At 43.5% G+C, this 20,782-nt stretch overlaps 1 protein-coding gene across 3 annotated transcripts in view; it reads left to right on the top strand.

The window, feature by feature from the left end:
* The window catches only part of LOC115059614 (ankyrin-3-like), a 101,643-nt gene that overhangs the window by 35,310 nt on the left and 45,551 nt on the right, over window positions 1–20,782 (top strand). For 2 of the 3 annotated variants that reach the window (XM_029527205.1, XM_029527204.1), the window contains exons 2-12: window positions 7,180–7,281; window positions 7,700–7,798; window positions 9,421–9,519; window positions 10,980–11,078; window positions 13,583–13,768; window positions 16,955–17,053; window positions 17,701–17,799; window positions 18,032–18,130; window positions 18,209–18,406; window positions 19,919–20,017; window positions 20,486–20,584. In XM_029527205.1, the coding sequence (XP_029383065.1) occupies window positions 7,180–7,281; window positions 7,700–7,798; window positions 9,421–9,519; window positions 10,980–11,078; window positions 13,583–13,768; window positions 16,955–17,053; window positions 17,701–17,799; window positions 18,032–18,130; window positions 18,209–18,406; window positions 19,919–20,017; window positions 20,486–20,584 (1,278 nt within the window). Of the gene's footprint in view, window positions 1–7,179; window positions 7,282–7,699; window positions 7,799–9,420; window positions 9,520–10,979; window positions 11,079–13,582; window positions 13,769–14,773; window positions 14,798–16,954; window positions 17,054–17,700; window positions 17,800–18,031; window positions 18,131–18,208; window positions 18,407–19,918; window positions 20,018–20,485; window positions 20,585–20,782 lie in introns of all 3 variants that reach the window. The other variant, XM_029527203.1, reaches the window with a different exon arrangement.

The raw sequence follows: 20,782 nt of genomic DNA, 5'->3' as shown, positions 1-20,782 counted from the left end.
GTTCAATCTCTGCACAAACAAAAGGGAACACAATCAGTAAACAATCTAATGATAAACAGGTCGACAGAAGTGACTTTGTCTATGAATCCATTTTTCATCGAACTGAAGAGATGAAGAGATAAAAATTAAAAGTTGTTTTTTCAGAGTGGAACTTTATTTGATATGTCACTATTTTTTGTTTTGTTTGTGGTAACACACCAGACGCTTCGTTTCAATCAACCCGGTGCATTCACGGCACATTTAGGCGCCTCAGTTGCCACGGCAACCCCCCTCCCCATCCTCCTCCTCCCTTTCTCCCTTTTATAGACGTCATAAAACACCATAGACGGATCATTAACCCGGTGTGTGTGTGTGTGTGTGTGACCAACTGACCAACAGCTGAAACACCAAATATTTTCATGAATCAATGACAATTAGTTGCGATGGAAGACGCCTGAAACCTCCAGATAATAAATAAGAGCGACTGATTTCTGTAAGAGCTTCGTTGCTGCTGTTGTTGTTTATTCAGATCGTGGTTTTGTACCTAAATACTTTCTCAGGTTTGTAGTTTCAGATATTTGTCCTCTGAGTCTCTGACTCAAATTTGAATTTAACAACACAGAAATGAAGAAAGTGCAGCAGTGTTGCGCGTTTGTGTTTTTGATAAAGTGACGCTAAAATCTAAAATGTCAATTCTTGTTTTGCATGTTGAAGTATTCAAGCCCTTTGAGATTTCTCCATAGTACACTGGTTAAACGCAGGGACCACGTTAGGGTTGGTGCCCGAAGCAGTTTGCGTACCAGAATCCTCCGTAGGCTGATTTGGCACAGTTTGAAGAAAGTGTGTCTTGATCTTTGTTAAAGGTGGTGAATTTCTGCTCATTGTGAATCGTGAAGGATGATCAGAATAACACAAGCTAAGCAAACACTTCAGCACTTATGTGACTCCTTAATAGGCAGAATGTGACTCATTAACTGATGCTGAATCAGATCTGTGATGGATCTCTGAAACCGCACAGTGTTTAAGTGTTTTAGGTCTTCAGCCAACTCACAGATGTTTACAGATGTGAGCTGTACGTGAATACTGCGAGTCAGGCTGATTTTTACTGTGATTCAAAGAAGACAAAGTGTATTTGTGCAGAAGCAATTGTTTTCATACTCAGCCAGTGATCCCACTTCCTGGAGAAGTTGACCACACGACCCCGAGCTGTGGGAACGAGAAAAACACGTTTCTGACAAATTCAGTCACAAATCTCACACACAAACATCATGAATACATTATTGGACTCACTAAGATCAGCGTGGACTGGACTGACCCTGTAATGTGAGGCAGTCATGATCCACGTTCTGGTGCCGGTCCAGCGTTCAAACTTGGCTATCAAGACCTGATGAATTGACCTGAAGCTGAGTCGGATCTGTTTACTTTAGAAGTGACTGATTATGTTTGCTTTGACAAAGATTAGGTTTAAAAGGCTAACAGGAGCTAACGCTAATGTCAAATAAAACGCTGAAGGAGGAGGAGAAAGAGAAGAATGTCTTCTTTCTTTCTTTTTTATTGACTTTCAGTCCAAAAATCACCAAAAGGAAAAGAAGGTTCAAGAAGCTGGAACCAGTGATGATTATTTTTCCAGAAGTGCTTGTTAAAATGAAGCGAATTGATCAGTTTACATGTTTAGAGCTGCAGTTTTTTTTTAATGAACCCTTTTTAATCACTAAAAAAGCTGAAACACACTCCTGACCGGATACTGACTCGATAACACTCCAACAAGTTAACCACAGCTATCTGCCTCTTTAATACCTGAGGAATCAACCAAATCCTGCTAATCTGTCTGCCGGGCTCCAGGCCTGAAGCCTCACGTGTGTCGGTGTTTAGTTGTGTGTCTGTCTGGTTTGTTGGTTTGGCGACAGAAAATCAACGCTCGCGGGCTGAGCATATTGACTTCCACGGTCACATTTGTGCGACAACAGAGCAGATAAGGAGGAGGCAGTGTTGGTGGTGTTGGTTGGGGGGGGGGGGGGGGGTCTCCTGCTGGAGATTATTTTTGGTGCATTGGCTTTCTGTGCTTGCCATGCAACCCCCCGCTGAAGTCAATGGCAGTAGATATGGTAAGTGACACAGGCCTGAAGAAATGGAAAATGTGTGATATTGAATGAATGACTGAAATATGAATCCATGTAGTAAAAGTCCAAGTTAGGAAGATATATATATATATATATTTTTTTTTTTATTATTTAAAATTATTTAAGAAGTGAAGATAACTCCCTGAAAGTCAGGATGTTTTCCTGTTGAATGTTCTGAAGTAAAAATAAAAAAGTCGTGCAGATTTGAATTTTAACACTCTGGTTGTCAGCTTGTGTTCACACTCAGAGCAGCTCATTGTCCTCTGATCCCGTGTCGTTCCAGCGAGAGTTGGTTTGAGATTAACGCCGGAAATCTTCTGCCCTCCCCCCCCACCACCCGTCCTCCCCCACCATCCTCCTCCTCCTCCTCTCTGCTCTGCACTTTCTCACTGCATGACAGGTATTTTTAGCTGTGACATAATGCCCCTATCTCTCTCTCTCTCTTTCACTCTCTCACTCTCTGACTTTCCCTCACCCCCCCCCCAGACAGACCGTCCCTCCCCCTTTGCTCTCCCTCTCCTCTCTTGCCCCTCATCCCTCTCTCCCTGCCAGGCTAGGGGCTAGCTGCTACAGTAATTGAGTGCTCAGGTTTCACACTTTGAGCTGCAGGCTGAGAAACATGGCAGTGGAGGAGGCAGCAGACTATTTGGCAGAAGTAAGTCTCGACTGTACTTTACTCTGAAGTCGGGGAGCTCTCTGACTGTAAACAGACTCCACCATGCTGATCTAAAGACAAGGTGGTGATTGGTGGGGGGGGGGGGGGGCTCACAGCCAGGATGTTGGACTCAGGGATGTTGAGGTGTCTGCCGGTCCAGAGACGGGACAACAATGTCGTTTGAGGTGGGAGGTTGGTTGTAGGCTTGAGGATGGAGGGGGGTGTTGGTGTTGTAGTGGCACCTCCGCCGCACCACTCTGCTGCAGTGTGCGTGGAAAATGTGTGTAAATTGTGTATGTGTAGTATGTATAAATGCATGTGTGTGTTTGCATTCCCAGCTGCTTCACTGTGTGCGCTGCACATTTGTAATACACACACACACATTCTCAACATAAGGGCCCGTACATGCAGATTTTCTCTGTGTGGATACAGTTTCATGTTGCAGTGATGTGAACGGAGACACCTGACCTTGGAGAGCAGCGCATGCTCTGTGCGTTTGCAGAAAAAAGGACGAAACAAGGAGATGAGTAATGAAGTAACGGAGGAAGAGGAGAGAGACACCGATGTTTGCAATTAGTTGGTTTTCTCATATCTGCTTAGTGGCGTCACCCTTCGTGAGCCCTTGCTATGAGGAAAAAAGTGGCGATATGTGATACTCTCTCTGCAGCGTGCGCCTTCTTGGTGACCAGCAGGGTGTTAGCTGGCAGTTTGAGAGACGTCAACTGCAAAGAAATGAGTTTTGAAGGAAACCAAAGGAGAATCCTTCAGTACACAGGTGTTCCTGTTGAATATTACTCAGCTGGTGTTTGTGGGGTTTGACTGACGCTGTCTGGGTCGCAAGGGGGGGCAGCTGACGTGCTGGAATGTGTGTGAGGAGCGGCGTGTTGTGGAAAAAGACTGTGGCATTCTTTGCATATCTCTTATGGATAAATAAAGGTTAGCCTGGAGTGACACTCAGCCAATGCTTACCGAGCCTTAAAATCAAATGTTGAATAGCTTCAGGGTGAATCTGGAGTTTTTGTTTTCATCAATCTGACCATGATTGTGTTTGAACCATTTTTCTTACTCCCTTTTGCAAAATGCTGTGTGGACTAAAGATACTAAAAAAAAAAAAAAAAAGTCTGTGCAGATGTCTGGACAGAATCTGGACCCCACGATTGTTTGAAAGACTCCGTAGGCCCAAAAGATTTTGTCGATCATCAGTCTTATCAATGAACGGCTCTGTTGCTTCAGCTCTAATGTGAAATCCAAAATAGTGAACGCAGCATTCCTGACTCGCACCCACCCACCCATGAGCAACCTGAGAGGCCGGAGAGTGAATGGAAATTAATGGCGTGCATATCCATGAGCTGTTTTTCCGCAACAACTTGGTTACACACATTTTCTTTAATACCTGTCCAACTACGCAGCGACACACAGAATCATTTAGTCCCCCACACAGGCCTGTAAATGTTCAGGAGTGAAGGCCTGGCTTTCTTTTTTTTTTTTTTTTTTATCTCTGGAGTCTAAAAGATCCAGTTTCCTCAATTCCCCTGCTCCTGTTAGCAGTGAAACACACTCCAGCTGCAGACGTCTGTATCCTGGGAACATCTTTTAGGATGTCAAGCTGTGTATTTCTACTGTAAACGCAAAAGAGGAGCACCTGCCAAGGATCATTCAGGTTCTGCTTCAGCCTGTGGATCATGGCATGGAAATATAAAGCTCTGGTCTGGCAAGGCTTGTTTTCTATTGTCATGCATTGTGTAGTAATTAGTGTGACATTTGCTAAACTCTCTCTTCGCTCTTTGGCCAGAGTGCGTTATAAAAGGTGACGCTTTGAACTGCGATTCAGATAATACTCTAAATTATGAGCAGACCAGCCTGCTGCCACACTCAACTTATAAAAGACCTGGCATTGTGCCTGACAACCCTTCTCATGGTTGGGTAAAAAAACAGCCTTCCTCTGAAGGGCAGCTCGGATAAAACAGTGGTGGGAATGTATTATTGTGAAAAAGGGAAGTTGACTTTGGATATTTAGCTCCTATCTGAGCTGAATCTTTCATTCAGTTTTATCTCCCACTACATCTGATTTGTAAAGACAGGAGCTAATTATCCATTTAAGTGGAAGTGGATTGAAACTCGGGCCGTAATTATCCAATTACTGACAACAAATAATGTTTTGTTGCTGGCGGTTTTTCTATTGTTGGTATTTTGCGGTACGAGCTCATCTGCTGGTTGTTGTGATGGAGGATTTAAGAGCGGCTGATAGAAATAACTCACAACACAAAACACCTAATTTTAGATTTACACTTCTGAGGATATTTGTTATTTGTTTGGAAGTAACACATGAGCACATCTCTGCATCCATGGGAGCACTGCACACAGTAACTGTCAATATCTTAAATATTTAATATTTCTAACGGTGCCTGTGTGCAAAAATATAAACCAGTACAAGTTAAAAATATCTCATTGGTGATTCACGTTACGGATAATCTGGTTAAAAGCAATTTAAAGTTTCTATTAAAGTGAAGTTAATCTACAATAATTAAACCTAAGTTTTGCTTCATGCATTTATTATCTGCATATACGGATATATATTATATTTAATATAGTGAGATAAGTCTCTGTTTTGCGTCTAATTGCCAAATAGCTAAATAGTGTTCATAGTCATAATGGTGATGATAAGCAGAGTTGGAAGCTTGTGTGTCGTGCCCCCCCACCCCTGACTGGATGCTGACACTCAGTGCGTCTGTGAATGTGATGGTGAACTCCGATAACTTCCTTTGACTGGGCAGGAAATGAGCTCAGCAGTCGGCCTACAATAACAAAGGTCACGGTGCAGTGAAGCCACGAAGGACGCAGAGGACTCCGAGCTGAATTACTGTGGAATAAAAACCAGCCAGCAAACATAAACACCTGCCTGCATTAGCATTTCAGACATATTTAATTAATATTCAAACCCAAAACAAAACATTAGATCAGTAACCAACCGGTGAACCATCACAAGATTAAGTGAAGAAAATGAACATTTCCTGCTTCCCGGATTGAGGATTCATTCATTTTCTTTGTTATAAATTGAATATCTTTTCATTTTCAGCTGTTTGCTCGAAGAAAAAAGAGCTATTTAAAGATGCTGCTCTGGGAAGTTTGCTGGATCTTTATTGTTTTCGAGTATTTTATAATAACTCATATAATGAGTTGAAATAATGAGCTACGACATTAAAGGGAGGGAATGATAAGACAGTTCCTCCTGTTGTATGTAAATCACTCAGTTTAATACATTATGGCCATTATAGCAGCCAATGTGAGCTGTCACAGCTTCTTGTGTGCGTTTGCTGAGTACTCTGCAGAGTATTGTAGGTTAATAGCCGCTCCGGTTCGGGGTAATTGCAGGGTGCTAATCCTGTGAGTGTGCTCTCTGTTTGACCACATGGGTGAGGCAGACTGTAGCGCCGCACCGCAATCATGAAACCGGAGACGCACGCCGTCTACCTGCCTTCCTGCCTCGTCCTCGTCCTCATGTTGTTCTGGCGTGCCTTTCCACTCAAACCCCCCTTTTACCCCTCCAGCCACACCCTGACGTCTTCACATATCTCTGAATCAGCTGCAGGTTTAGTTCCCCCTTCAGCTCAGCCTGATAGATATCTGGGAAATTCAGCAATGTGTTCCTCACATCAAACATCATTCAGACCATAAGGAAGACATAAGGACATAAATACAGAGACAGGGTAAGAAGAAATGGTGCAGAGAAAGAAAGTCACAACATGCGTGCAGGTTAACCACAGATGCCTCTGAGGAAGGCGACCTTTAGTGTCTTTGGACTCTTCAGCACATCCACACTTTAATATTCCAGGTTCACTTTCCCGTTAAAAAGAGCTCCTCCAGTTAATAAAAAATAAATAAATAAAAAAAATTAAGGTTTCGTTGTTTTGTTTTTTGTGCTGAGAGCAAACACTCTTTATATGTTTATACAACATGTGAGCCTCAGATGAAGCTTTTGAATGGTCATAGCAATAGTCTAGTTTTTGAAGTCCTCTTATATATCCAGGGCTTTCTTTTAGCCTCAGACTCATGATTGAAATGATTTAGGCTCTGAAAGGCTTCACCACACAAACTTTACCTTGTTTCTTCAGCTAATAACATAAAAGCTTTCAGGGGTTTATTGAACTTATCTCCTAATGCAGGGATTCCCAGCGATGCCATGACGCATAAATAATAACCTCTGACTAATTCTGCAATGCTGGTGCTGTATTTACAAAATAATAAACACACTGGAAGAAAATCTGAGCTGTTAAAAATATACGGTGGCTGTTTTTATATCATCCTGTGCTCATATTCACAAAACCGCATTATTTCCCGTGTAATTGCTGTCGCCTTTTCTTGTCAACACATGTTGTTCCTGAAGTGACGATGACAAAAGCTTCTCCTCTGTGTGTTTTCCTGCAGACGGACGTAAACGCCTGTTATCTGCGAGCAGCTCGGGCGGGAAACCTCGAGAAAGCTTTGGACTACCTGAAGAATGGAGTCGACATCAACATTTGCAATCAAGTGAGTTTTTTTTTTTCTTCTTCAATGTGTGTGCAGCCATGTTAAATTTTGTGTAGTTCTTATGTTTATGGTGTTCTTCTTGTCAACCACAACAAAATAAAGAAAAACAGCTGATTGTTAGGTTGGCTGCCACAACCCTTCAGTTGTAGTTTTATTTTGTAGTTTATCACACATAAACTATATTTGTATAAATCCACTGAATCCTCCAGTGTCCATCTGTTTTAGGAAATTACTCATAAAACTGGAGAAATCTGTGAAATGGATGAGCTGCTTTGACTCAATCAGCACCGTATGTGTTCTGCGTTTGGATTAAAGGCCCGATCATGTTCAGCGTTACCAACCTCGAGTGTGAAAAAAGTTCCTGATATTTAATGAAAACAGCAGATCAATGTATAAATATCTCTCTCTCCCTCTCCAGAACGGGCTGAACGCGCTCCATCTGGCCTCCAAGGAGGGCCATGTGGAGGTGGTGGCTGAGCTCATCAAGCAGGGCGCCAATGTGGACGCAGCCACCAAGGTGGGTGCCACCCAAGAGTCGCACAAACACACACACACAATCGCTCAGTTGGTGCATGCATGAATCCCCAAGCACACACAAACACACATTGTGCTTTGCTGCGTCAGCTCCTTCTCAAAGTCACATTGCTTAAGCATCACTAAAGGAGATAAATGGCCGTGTGTGTCAGCGGGCAGGCCGAGTGGACGGATTCAGTCAACGGCAATAACGTGCTCTCACTGGGTGGTCTGTTTGAATTGTGTGTCGGTGATGAACAGCTGCGTGCTAAAGTTTAGCAGGCTAAGAGACGTAAATTATAAAAAATTTATGTCAGGACGCTGCTACTTTACTGGTACTAAATATTCACAGAGGGCTAACTCTTGTGCGGCTAACCCACCTGACAGCGCTGACATTAGCTGTGACGTGTAGCTACGTGAGAATAAAGCAAATAGAGAATCTGTATTTAAGCAACTCTAAGCTTCTTGGTGGTTTTTGAACCTCCACAGGTTGTGTTAACTTTGTTCAGAGAGCTGGGGAACACAACCAAAGCATTTATCTTCAGCTTGCAAGGAGCCAGATTATATTTCTGTTCAGAAATGTGAGGGGTGGAGACCAAACCAGAGCTCAAAGTTCACTGTCTTGTTTCTGGGCTGCTCTAGGGAAAACTAATGCAGGTTAAAATCCAGATCAGACGTGGAAGAGCGTCCCGTTAATGCACGGCAGCTGCACGTCTACGAGAAGACGAGTGCAAATAGCATTAAGTCAGCTATTTATTTATTATTTAAGAGGCGAGGCGTGAGAGAAAAAGGAGGCTGAGGAATCAGGGCAGGAGTGCATGTGGAACCGGAATGACAATAACAGCTGCTGCTTCCTGTAGCTGATGTAAATGTAAAATAAACTGATGGTGAAAACATGTAGAGCCTGTCACCTGTTAGAGGAAACGTGAAAAACATTTATTCTCTGGCAGAAAGTACGGTGAAAAACAATATTTAGGCTTCAGCCTGAATACATAAAGACATAAACAGCTAAGGATGTTTTAATGGCCCCCTCTGATCCTTGAGGAGAGTCAGTGTTGTTAGTGATTCAGGCGGAGCGGCCAGACAAAAGCGCAAATGAGCTGTGAATGTGTGCAGACGGCAACCAATCACTGGTCCTCATTGTGTGTCTGAGCAGGAACTCCTTGACCTTTTTGTTTTTGTTTTGTTTGTTCAGCTCGACCATCTACGATTTACTCTCATCTCCAAACACGAAGAGTATTTTCTCCACTGTCTAATTTCTCTGTATTCTCCAAACGTCACACACAGCAGTCCTCGGACGTGGATTTTGAATTAAATATCGGCCTGGGTAACAAATTGAGTTGAAAAATAATGATGTCCGAGATTCCAGCTGTTGACTGACAGCCAGAAGATTTTCTGTCTGCAGCAAAATATGTGAAAACGAGGAGGGAACGTGGGAAACTCTCGTTAGGTTCGACATAACGTTGTTGTTTCGCATTCATTATTTGTAATTTGACGATGTTTTCAGTATGATATTGTTGAGTCAGATTCAGCGACTTGGAAATCCAGAATAACTTTGTGTCAGATGGACTGAAGTTGGTTAAGAAGATTAAAACGTTTGTGTGTTGTGCTCCCCCCTCCCAACAGAAAGGCAACACAGCTCTACACATAGCGTCTCTTGCCGGCCAGTTGGAGGTGGTGAAGGAGCTGGCCACCCATGGAGCCAACGTCAATGCACAATCTCAGGTAACACACGCACACACACACACACACACACACACACACAATGCCCAATTGTGAAGTCATCCTTGCAGGCAATATTTTAGTGTGTGCGTTCACACAGATGATTGTCTATGCAACTTTAACACACAGTGGCCATCTGTGTGTGTGTGTGCGCTGTGTCAGCAGTTCTGCAGTGCTGCCTGGCCCACATTGTGTGGTCAGCGCGCACACGCACACACACACACACACACACACACTCTGGTCACCACAGCAACTGTAACCGTCAGTGTCAAAGTCTTGGCTGCAGCCGAAGTGAGGAAGAAAATGAATTTGTTATTAATGAGCTTTAACCTTTAATTTATTCATTTCCATTTTAAACTGACTGAGTTATGGCCACTTTATTAGGCTCCTGTTCCGCTGATATGATTCACATAATCAACATCATTCACGTCTCGTACAATGTCTTTCTGCTGTTCTTCCTCCCTCGTGTTTGAAAATGGGGGGGACGAAACCAGAACAACGCAGTTCCTGCGCAGCTCCGTCAGCTGGTTTGTCTTTACAGCTGCGTGCTACTACACAGTAGATTTGTCTGGATGTTACTTGACGTTGCTGGAAATCAGATTATATCAGACTGTGACGTGTCAGAACGCGGACCGCTGGGCTTAACTGAATAAACTCGTCTGAGACTGTCGGCGCGTCTTCGATCGGAGCTGCATGTTGACTTTCTCTCAAGCGGCTTCGTTTAAAGCTCACAATGTGTTGGTGCAGTGACACAAGAATAAATACAAAGAAGAGAGGAGGAGGAGGAAGAGGAGCATTTGGCATGCCGAAGGGATTTTTGGATCCCAGTGTTGCTATGGCAACCACACACACACACACACACACACACACAGATAGGGTTCCAGCTCCAGATCAGCTTTTATCTGTTATCAGGTGTGAGGTATGAAGGGAGGTGGCAGTGTGTCCTGTTGTAGAGGCCAGACAAAAAAAACAAACAAACAAAGGGTGATAATGCCATGAATGTCATTTACAGCTGATCCCACGGTGAGCTCGTGGAAGATCAGATTTTAATGGGCAGCTCGCTTCAGTGTGTTTATGAGAGGAATAATAAGGACAATCAGTTTGACGTAGTTCCAGTACGAGGGTTTTTTTTTTTTTTTTTTTTTTTTACCTGCAGCCAATTTTTGACTCCTCAGTCAGGCTTTTGCACACAAACAGTCAATTTTCATTGTTAGGAAATCAGAACGCAAATAAAAAAAAGAAAAATGACGCTTAGCAACAGCTGTAGTAAAAATACGAGGTGGACCAGAGTCAGACATCGAAAGCTAAAACTACCCAGAGATGGTTAAAAACCTTTGCTCATACGCCTCTTCCATATTTCAAGATTTTTCAAATAGTGATTATTGATGATCATTTGAAACTTTTCCATCATTATGAGAGGAGATTTTATAGTTATGGGTCAACGGTCTTCTTTCTTTTTGCAGAATGGCTTCACTCCGCTGTACATGGCGGCGCAGGAGAATCACCTGGAGGTGGTGCAGTTTTTACTGGACAACGGCTCCAGCCAGAGCATCGCAACTGAGGTGAACAAGCACACAGACACACAATTTACACACACGCGTGACCAGCAGATTCTTTGCTGGAGATGGTAAAGAGGTGCCTGACACCAGAAGACAATCCCTACAGTATGAAGTCATTGTTTACTGCGGGAGGCGATGTGTTGGGAGTTTGATTCAGAGTGACCTTGGCTGTGTTCGGCCGCCTGCAGAGGGAGGAGCCTGCAGAGCTCGTCGTCGTGTGGCGTGAGCTGCCGCGACGCTGCGAGCCTGTCAGAGCCATCCATCATCTGCAGGAGTTCTCCCAGCCGGGACAATAAATGTGACACATCCCGTCTGCACTTCTCAACAGGATCAGAAAATCACGTTCTGTGTTCAACATCAAGCACTTTGTGTGGTTAAAAATGTAGATTTTATTTCCAAACGCCTGAATTAGCAGTTAATGCCATCAGATGACTATTTCTGATACGTTCCCCTTTTACACTGATGTGTGTTCAGCTGTCTCAGTGTGGATGACTCACCTGCCTGTTCTCTAAAAATTCAGTTTATCCGACTCTCTCCTTGAGAAGCTTCCTCTCCCTCCTCAGCTCGTCTCCTTTCTCATCTTCGCCTTTGTCTCCTCCCGTCATTCCTCCTTTTGTCTGCCTCCTCCTCTTCTCCTTCTCCTCAGTCTCCTCTGGTGGGAGACAGGATGAATTATTCATGTGGGGAAATATATATCCATGTTTGAACTGACTCCCTGTCTTTAATAATTCATACTGAACCGTTTCGAAGGAACAGATTAGAAAATCCTTTGTTTCCTAATCTTAAATCTGCTTTTGATCTTTTTGTGTTACACAGATTACACAATCCAGTGCAGTTTAACACCTTCTGCAGTAATTCCACATTTCTCTCTGTGAAGCTTTTCAGTTTGTCGTGTGTGTTATGCTCCATTCAGCTCGCTGATACAATAAAAACAGATTGTCGTAACTGGATTCACGTTAAGGTCCTGCTGCCGTTTGTAGCACCTCCTTTTGTCAGAGTAACATTATGCTGTGTCATCGCACGTCTCCAAGTCCGCAGCAAAGAGCCAACGTTCAGTCTACCTGTCTGTCTGACACAAAGTGAGCTTTGTGCTGAATCCTTAATGGAGCAGGTGAAACAGGAAGGCTGAATTTATGCATTTGATAGATGTTTGTGTGGCTGTAGTTGTGCGCTCCCACGTGTGCATGCTCATGTGCGATGCAGACGTTCCTCTGGATCAGGATCCGGATTTGTGAGTTGTGTTCGATGGTTCGGGCTCATTTAAGGTGCCATGACAAAGATGGGTCCCGACAAGTGTAGTCAAGTGAGGCTGTGTGTTGACGTGCTTTTTTCTTTTTGTTGTTGTTTTTTGTTTGTTTGTGTAGACTCAGTTTACAGCTTTTTGTGTGAGCTTTGCCGGCTCTCCACAGGGAGCTTCTGTTTTGATGTGTGGGCGTATTGATGCTGAGTTGGTTTCATCCAGACAGTCGGCATTCTGTGTAAACACGTGCCACACACACACACACACACACACACACACACACACTTACACACACACACACACACACACAGTTGTTTTACTTGAAAGAAATCCTTCCTCCTTTTTCATGAGTCACATAGATGCTGCAGTTAGTAGCCTCCTCTCTGCTCATCTCATTTATCTCGTCGCCTGTAATGAAACACTTTGCGTTAATTTGTGCACATCATCCCCACAAATGTGCGACATTTTAACAATGAACACAAATGAACAACTCTTAGTTGATCGAAAAGATGCAGGTTGATTTCCTGTAAGCGACGGAACGTTTCAGTGACTGATCCAAGCGGCGTTAATGTGATTGCGTTCACCTTCTCTGTGTCTCATTTCGGGCCCATTACCACCTAAATTTCCTTTCCATTCGTCCACATGGAGACTCTGAATCCTTGCTGTGCACTTAAAGGATCTTTAGGACGTGAGCTAAAATGCATAAACAGCAGAATGATCGTTAAATTCCTTCTGTGCTTGCTCATGTGACACTGGCAGCTGAAATCTTTTCCTCTCTACGGCGCCCAGCTCGGCCGTTGAATACGAGAAAGGAATATAAAGATTACTCCGGGGGCTCGGCACCGCGGCTGACCCTCCACAGCTCGACAGGCACGTGGCGAAGGCGGCTGACTGATTCATATAATGCAACGCTACGCAGGAGAGTCGAAGCTTTAAAGCTGCATCTGTCGTCCCTTAGAGGTGTCAGTAGTCACGTTATAATAGACGGAAATATCTGAACAAATACTGCATAGGTTTTCATTCATGATCCCCAGAAGATGAATCTTAGTCCAGGGATTTATACGCCAAACTCTCTATTTTATTTTCCACAAACACAATTTAGAGTCTGGAGAGTAAAAATAGACAAATGTGAATAATGATGGTCTTTATTTTCTTTCTACTCGACAGGAAACTGTTTGCTAACTATACGCTCATAACAGAGAAGCAGCAGCCTGAAAAACGTAATACTGTGTCTGCAAACTGTCACCTGAATGACTGTTTTCTGCAGGACGGGTTCACGCCGCTGGCCGTGGCGCTGCAGCAGGGTCACGACCAGGTGGTGTCCCTGCTGCTGGAAAACGACACCAAGGGGAAGGTCCGCCTCCCGGCGCTGCACATCGCCGCACGCAAAGATGACACCAAGGCCGCCGCCCTCCTTCTCCAGAACGACCACAACGCTGACGTGGAGTCAAAGGTACGATAGGCAGGAGTCCAGTTCCCATCATGAAGGAAGCGATTCTCTTCATGTTTGTGTCCACGTTGTTTCTAACTCCTGTGACACCTTGCATGAATGTTGGGTTTGACTTTCAGTTATGACTGAATTATTATTTGCTTCAGGCCAGGTTTTTTTTTTTTTCCCCTCCCCGGAGATCTCGGAGAAATAAAAGGATGAGATATAAACAGCTTTTAGTTCTAGGCTAGCAGTTTCCACTTGCCTCCAGTGTTTGTGCTAAGCTAGGCTAACATTCCCACAATGCCAAACCTTTTTTCTTTGGAGATTGCGCTTTGTCTTCTACCACCAAGAGACGGAGCTGTGACCTTATTCTTTTCGACATATTGAAAAATCGGAATCATTTCACCGTCAGGGGTCAATAAAGCTGCCGAATCTGCTGCAGTGTCACTTCTTGTGTAACTTGTGTCATGTTTTGTTGCCTCTTCATCAGTTTCAGAGGGTGTAAAATCCACCTTCGCCGTCTCACTTCCCGTGTCTCTCAGGCGAAATGCAACGACTGCCTGCATCCTTTTTGTTGGTTAAAATAAATAAATAAATGTATAAATCAATACATGAGTAGACTCAACAATGAAAAATAGTGAAATGAATATTAGAAGTACGATGTCTCTGAATGGCAGCTCCCATTATCTGTCATCCTGATTGAAATTTCCTGCAGTTCGTTTTTAAGTGGAACAAAAGTTGCAACAAGCATTTAGACAACGTTCAGACGTTCGGACTTTGTCCAACACTTTATCAGCCTCTCAGCCTCCCCATCCAGATGTGTGCACCTCTGTGTGGTTGCCTTTTAGTTCTTCCCATTGTCCACATCCTTACATGCCCATCTTACAGCTTGGTGCAGCCATGGTGGTGGTGTTGTTGTAGTTGTGGTGCACTAACCACCCCATTCTCTCCTCCTCCTCCTCCTCCCTCTATTCGTTCCTTATTTTTTTACCCTACTGCTGCCCCCTTTTCCCCTTTCCCTTCTAGATGATGGTGAATAGAACAACAGAGGTACATCTTCTCTTCTCTCCTCTCCTCTCCTCGACTCTTCTTCTCTCCTCTCGTCTCTTCTTCTCTCCTCTCATTGTTCACTCATGGTCACCACTGTGAAGCCAAAGCCTTCTGTCTGCTGGCGTGAATGCTTTTGCTGCCGACAGCGCCTCGCCTGCCTGTTTTCTAATCCTGCATTTTGCATTTTGCCTTTGCTTTGTGTGTGTTTGCTGCTTTGATGCAAATGTAATAAATATTACTAAAGTTTCAGTTTCCTTTTGTGCACCGTTTAATTTCCAGGATGGTTTTTTTTTTTTTTTTCTTTTTACATTAAAGCCAGTGAGGAAATAAACTCATCACTAAAATAGGCTGAGTTAAACAAAGTGTGGAGGTTTTATTCAGGTTTAGTTCCATCTGTGCAACCAAAGGATCATGTTATAGATCCAACGTCACTGTAGTGGTTTATGTTTTTAACAGAAACAATCTTTCCTTTATCTAATGTATTTTTATTTCTGACAATGAAAGTCGTCGTTCTTCCTATTTCTTTTTAAAAGCTGGCTAAAATGTAAAAAGTCTGCTGTAGTGGACAGACATGGAGACATTTTTGCTTTTAGTGGAAAACAAGGAATGAAAGTCTGTTTTTGATATAAACCAAAAAGAAAGAGAGAGAAGATATGATGTCGTCGTCATAGATGCGCAACACTATAATGAACTAACCCATTTAATGTGAAAAAGGTTTTCAAAGGTTGTTTTAAAATACGTTAATAACAACTGAGCTTTTCTTAAAGTATAAATTCTCATTTAAATCACATGTAAGCTTACAGAGTAACAATTTAAATCTTTAAAGCTCGAAGATACAACAGTAGTGGTAAGAATCTCTTCATGATTTCAATCGTGGTTTCATTTCTGAGGTTTATCCAGAAAACTGCTCGTAAGTGACAGATAATTCCACTGACTCACCCGTTTTGTCTCATTTATTCTAAATGATTCATTTCATATCCATGAAATAAGATAAAGTAAGGCATCTGCGGAGAATCTTTGTTCGCCTCTGGTCTTTGGCTGTTGTATTGTCGTCTGTTCGAACATACTGGGGTTTTTTTTGTTGGATTTTTTTATCCTCTCCCCTTTTTACTTCCCTTTCTCCATCCACAGTCGCACCTCTCTGTAACATGATCGTTGCAAATTTCCTGCACTTCATTGGCAAACGCTTGTGATGCAAACTCTTGAACTGTCTACACGAACCGATAGATTTAATTGATTTGCATTTTTCACAAAGGTGAACCTGAAGTCAGGCGACTTCCTTTGAGATCTTGCTGATTAAAGCTTTTTCATTTTATTTTTGTTACTTCAGAAACACACCTCCAAATATTTCACGTTTCTCACAATGACTTTTCCATCGTTACACTTTATATCTATCATATTTTGGCATTTGAACTCACGCTTTTTTAAATTAGCTCTTTGCTGCGATTGTTCCATAACTAACATTTCCATGAACAGCTATCTTGTATCGGTATATCAGGTTTCATTATCATTTCCAGTCATGTCTGTAGCAGTTACTGTAGTTAGCATGCTAACAGGATAGCCCTGACCTGTCCTGAAAACGAAGCCCTGCTAAGAAGATGAAATATAAAATAGCCCTTTAACTAATGCAGACGTAACGCATGATCACCTGCATGTTTGTTTTAGTTTCCTGTCAGATGAATCAAGTTGCTTCTTTTTTTAATGAACTGACACTTAAAAAAAAAAAAAAAAAAACAACTTAATTGGACAGTCAGTATTTAAATTTTCCTGCTTTATCAGCTGCGTTTGGTTTTCATTTGACGGGAGCTGATTGTGCTGAATGTTTATATTGTGATTTGGTCCTCCTTGAAACTGAACAGCTTTTAGTTGCGTGTTCACTTTATTAGGTGGATTCTAACTTTTTCCACCTCACCTGAGTTTTGTAGTGAATTATATTCAAATTTGAAAACAATCAGCACAAGGTGATTTTTGTGACGCATGTTTGGCTGCCTGCTGCGCATTTGGCCTGCTCCACGTCTCCCATCGTGTCCCATCATGCTTTGCTTATGGCTCATAAATTACACACTCTTTTGCTTTTTGCCTGTTTGCGCCATCTTTGACTGACCCCTCTCTCTCTCTCTCTCTCTCTCTGTGTCTGCTTGTGTCTCTCTCTCTCAGAGCGGCTTCACGCCTCTTCACATTGCGGCTCACTACGGAAACATCAACGTAGCGACGCTGCTGTTGAACAGAGGGGCAGCTGTCGACTTCAAGGCGAGGGTAGGGGCTTCGAAGATGGAGAACACACACACACACACACACACACACACACACAGGACTTTGAAGTGCTGCTTCTCTTTATGACTCCGATGTCCGAAGGCAGGATGACACACAGAAATTTGTGCTTGTGTGTGTGTGTGTGTGCACGCAGGAATCTAATACTGACACATGTAATTCTACAGCTGCACTTGTCAATCTGCTGGAGGAAACTGTGTGTGAATTACGAGCCCCTGTAGATTGTAGACATGGATGCCAGGTGTTTGTATGAGAGAGTATCGAGCAAAACTCAAAGTTTGACAGGATGATTTTAATAGATTTGTCTTTACTCTCTCTGCATGGTTTTGTTTTTCTGATATATCTTAAATTAGGTAGGAGTCAGTTTATTATCAGATAGCACTTTGCTAATTTTACATTAAACACATGACAGATTTTATGAAGTATTTTGCTGACGGAGTGTAAAACTCAGCAGGTGCAGCTTCACTGTGACCTTTTAAAGTCAAAGACAAAGAAAGCAGAATAACAGATCACAGTTAGCGGGCTGTGTGGTTCTCCTGCACCGAGCATAATCAGGCTGCCTTATCCAGCTTCGTTAACAGCTCCTCCGTGTTTCTCACTTTTTCCACGATTCGATTTCTCTTTCTCCACAGAACGATATCACTCCGCTGCATGTGGCATCCAAACGTGGGAACAGCAACATGGTGCGACTTCTGCTGGAGAGAGGGGCCAAGATAGATGCACGGACCAAGGTGGGCATGCTCAGCCGCACACATCGCCCAACGCAGACAAAAAAAGGGGGATCCCAACAATTGTAGTGCTGCACCTGCTAATGTTAAAGAAAACAACAACTCAGCTTTATCTAGAGGAAGTTTTTCTCAAGCTATAAAAAAAACATGAATTAAATCAACAAACGAAGGGCTTGGTTCGCAGTGTCGGCGTCGGCTTACAGGTCAAAGTTCAAACATCAGTTTGTCTCGGCAGGACGGTCTGACTCCTCTCCACTGTGGCGCCCGGAGCGGTCACGAGCAGGTGGTGGAGATGCTTTTGGACCGAGGAGCTCCGATACTGTCCAAAACGAAGGTGCTTTCTTCTGTCTGCTCCATGAACACACGACACATTAGCTTCAGCTGATTTATAACTGCCCCCTCCCCAACCCAGAACGGATTGTCCCCGCTCCACATGGCCACGCAGGGCGACCACCTCAACTGCGTCCAGCTGCTGCTGCACCACGAGGTGCCCGTGGACGACGTGACCAACGACTACCTGACGGCGCTGCACGTCGCCGCCCACTGCGGACACTACAAGGTGGCGAAGGTCATCGTGGACAAGAAGGCCAACCCCAACGCCAAGGCGCTGGTGAGGACGGGAGGGGAGGACTTATGGGCTAAAATGGGTCTCTTTAGTCTCTGGGGGGGCCACATCAGGTCAGAACCTTCTTCCTGTGAGGCGACCGTACAAACTGCTGAGCTGAGATTTAATTATCATTCAAATTAAAAGGGGTGTTAGATTGAATCTTTTTTTTAACATGCTCTCGATCTGATTGGTTCGAAGCCCTCTTTCTTGGGTTAATTATCTTTGACCTGAACAAAGAACAGCCCCTGAAAATTTCACACTTCTATTTGGATCATAACAAAAGACTGGTGAGTCTTTCTCCCCCCCCGAAGTTCATCTCACCCTCAGCAACTCCTCGAATCTGCAGAAGACATTTAGTCTTATGCTTTAAGCTTTGTGATTGGACTGTCAGTGTCCAAACAGATTCTGGTGTGAAGATTGTAGACTGGACTCATCACATGGTATTGAAGCGTATGGGAAAATGACCAGCATGATTTACTGCTTCAGTCTTCAAGATATTTTATTAAGTTGCGGTTCAATGTAGCGGAAAGGTCAACTGATAAAGAGGCAGTATTCATAAGTGGACCTTCGATATTGGCCGTCACGGTGGTGCAGTGGTTAGCAGAGCGGGGACGTTCTGGAGTGATGGAAATGGGGTCTAAGAGAAAAGCGTCCCCGTGTTCATGTAACGAGACTTTGAAGAGGAAAAGTTTGCTGTTTTCTCCAAACTCCAAACTGATTTGTGACAAAGTCAAATTCCTTTAATCTCTCAACCAACCAAAGAGTTCTTTCTTCTCAACTCTCATTTCCTCTCTCCTCCTTGCTTTTCTTTTCCTCCTTAATCCCTTGTTACCTCAGCTTTTTTTATTCTTTTTTGGTTTTTTTTTTAGTAACAACAGAGAAGTTGTGGGACTTTAGAGTAGAAGAAAAGGCATGGCACAGGCTGAAGAACATGAAGGAAGTGAATGAAGGAAGCAAACAAGGAGACCAAAAGGGGCTTTATGACCGCAGCCGCTGTCTTTGGCGTGAAGACAACCATCTCTGTTCTGTAATGGGAGAAGTCTGGGTGTGGTTAGAGCGCTGGGACTTTATAGCCAGAGAGAATGAGAAGGGGAAAAAAAAAAGGACATGGAGAGGAAAATGAAGTCATAGGACTGAGCCAGAAACCTCAAAGTCAGGAGAACGAGGAAAGGAGGAAAGGAGGGAGGAGGCAGACAGTACGCGCTGGTGAGAGACGAGTGAGTTGTAAAGAGGAGTATCTGTTTCAGTCCAGCATACTTTTTATTTCATTTTTACATTCTTATGGTGAAGCCAATTATTCCCACACATGCGGGTCTGCTTTGAATGCAGCGGGGTTGAAAGGAAGAGGAGGGGGGATTAAGGGGAGAAGTTGCCCCTTTGTACTGTATTTTCCATGTGGCGTTCCAAGATTTGTCTTCCACCAGTTCTGCTAGACCTCGAAGCACACAGAAGCAGCTCCAGGACTGCTTTTCTGCTGCTTTCCTAATGGACGTGTGTTTGTTGTCGGCGTGTTAGAATGGTTTCACTCCTCTGCACATCGCCTGCAAGAAGAACAGAGTGAAGGTGATGGAGCTGCTTCTGAAGCACGGAGCATCCATCCAGGCGGTCACCGAGGTGAGTGTGTGGCTCTTTTTTTAATTCCTGCAATCAGAGAAGAAAGTGTTAAAGTTTCCTGTGCGATTTCCGTCAGCATCACGAGGGAGAGATGTCACGCTCACGCTGTCGGCTTTTGGATTTTCATTTTCTGCAACTTTATACTTCAGCTCTGCCACATTTTGAGGGAAAATCTTCCTCCCACATCATTTTTTACAAACTTTATCTTATTTCTGTTTAGAGTTTCTCTTTGAGTTTTAAAGATTAATTTTTTTGTGTGGCACGTTAAAAAGAAATGTGGTGAGGTTGAATTTTTTACACTAATAAATAGCACTTATTGTATAAAAACATGCCTCGTTTTGTCCAGCTGTCCTGTTTTCCTCCGCCCCGCTTGTTCAGATCAGGATTCACCTCCCAGTTCTTTCTGCAGGTCACGATGACTGTCGACACTCATACTTACTTATCATTCTCCTTTCTCTGCCACTCCAGTCTGGTTTGACTCCCATCCACGTCGCAGCTTTTATGGGACATGAAAACATCGTCCACCAGCTGATCAGCCACGGAGCTTCACCGAACACAAGCAATGTGGTGAGTTCAGGAAGTCCTTAAAAGTTTTTCTTCTTATCATCACACAATGGTCCCTCTTCTGTACCTGAAGGAGAGACAACAAGTGATGGTGCATGTGTGCTGAGGTTTTTTACTTCACTGCACTTTAGGCATCAGTTTAATTATCAGTATGAAGTATTAAACCAGTTTGTCAGTATCGTCTTTACGACCTCCTTCAGG

Source organism: Echeneis naucrates, chromosome 19 (genome assembly GCF_900963305.1).
Source record: "Echeneis naucrates chromosome 19, fEcheNa1.1, whole genome shotgun sequence".
In the NCBI taxonomy this organism is placed as follows: domain Eukaryota; kingdom Metazoa; phylum Chordata; class Actinopteri; order Carangiformes; family Echeneidae; genus Echeneis; species Echeneis naucrates.
The sequence above is the reverse complement of the archived record's forward strand: the minus strand, read 5'-3'. Positions and strand labels throughout refer to the sequence as shown.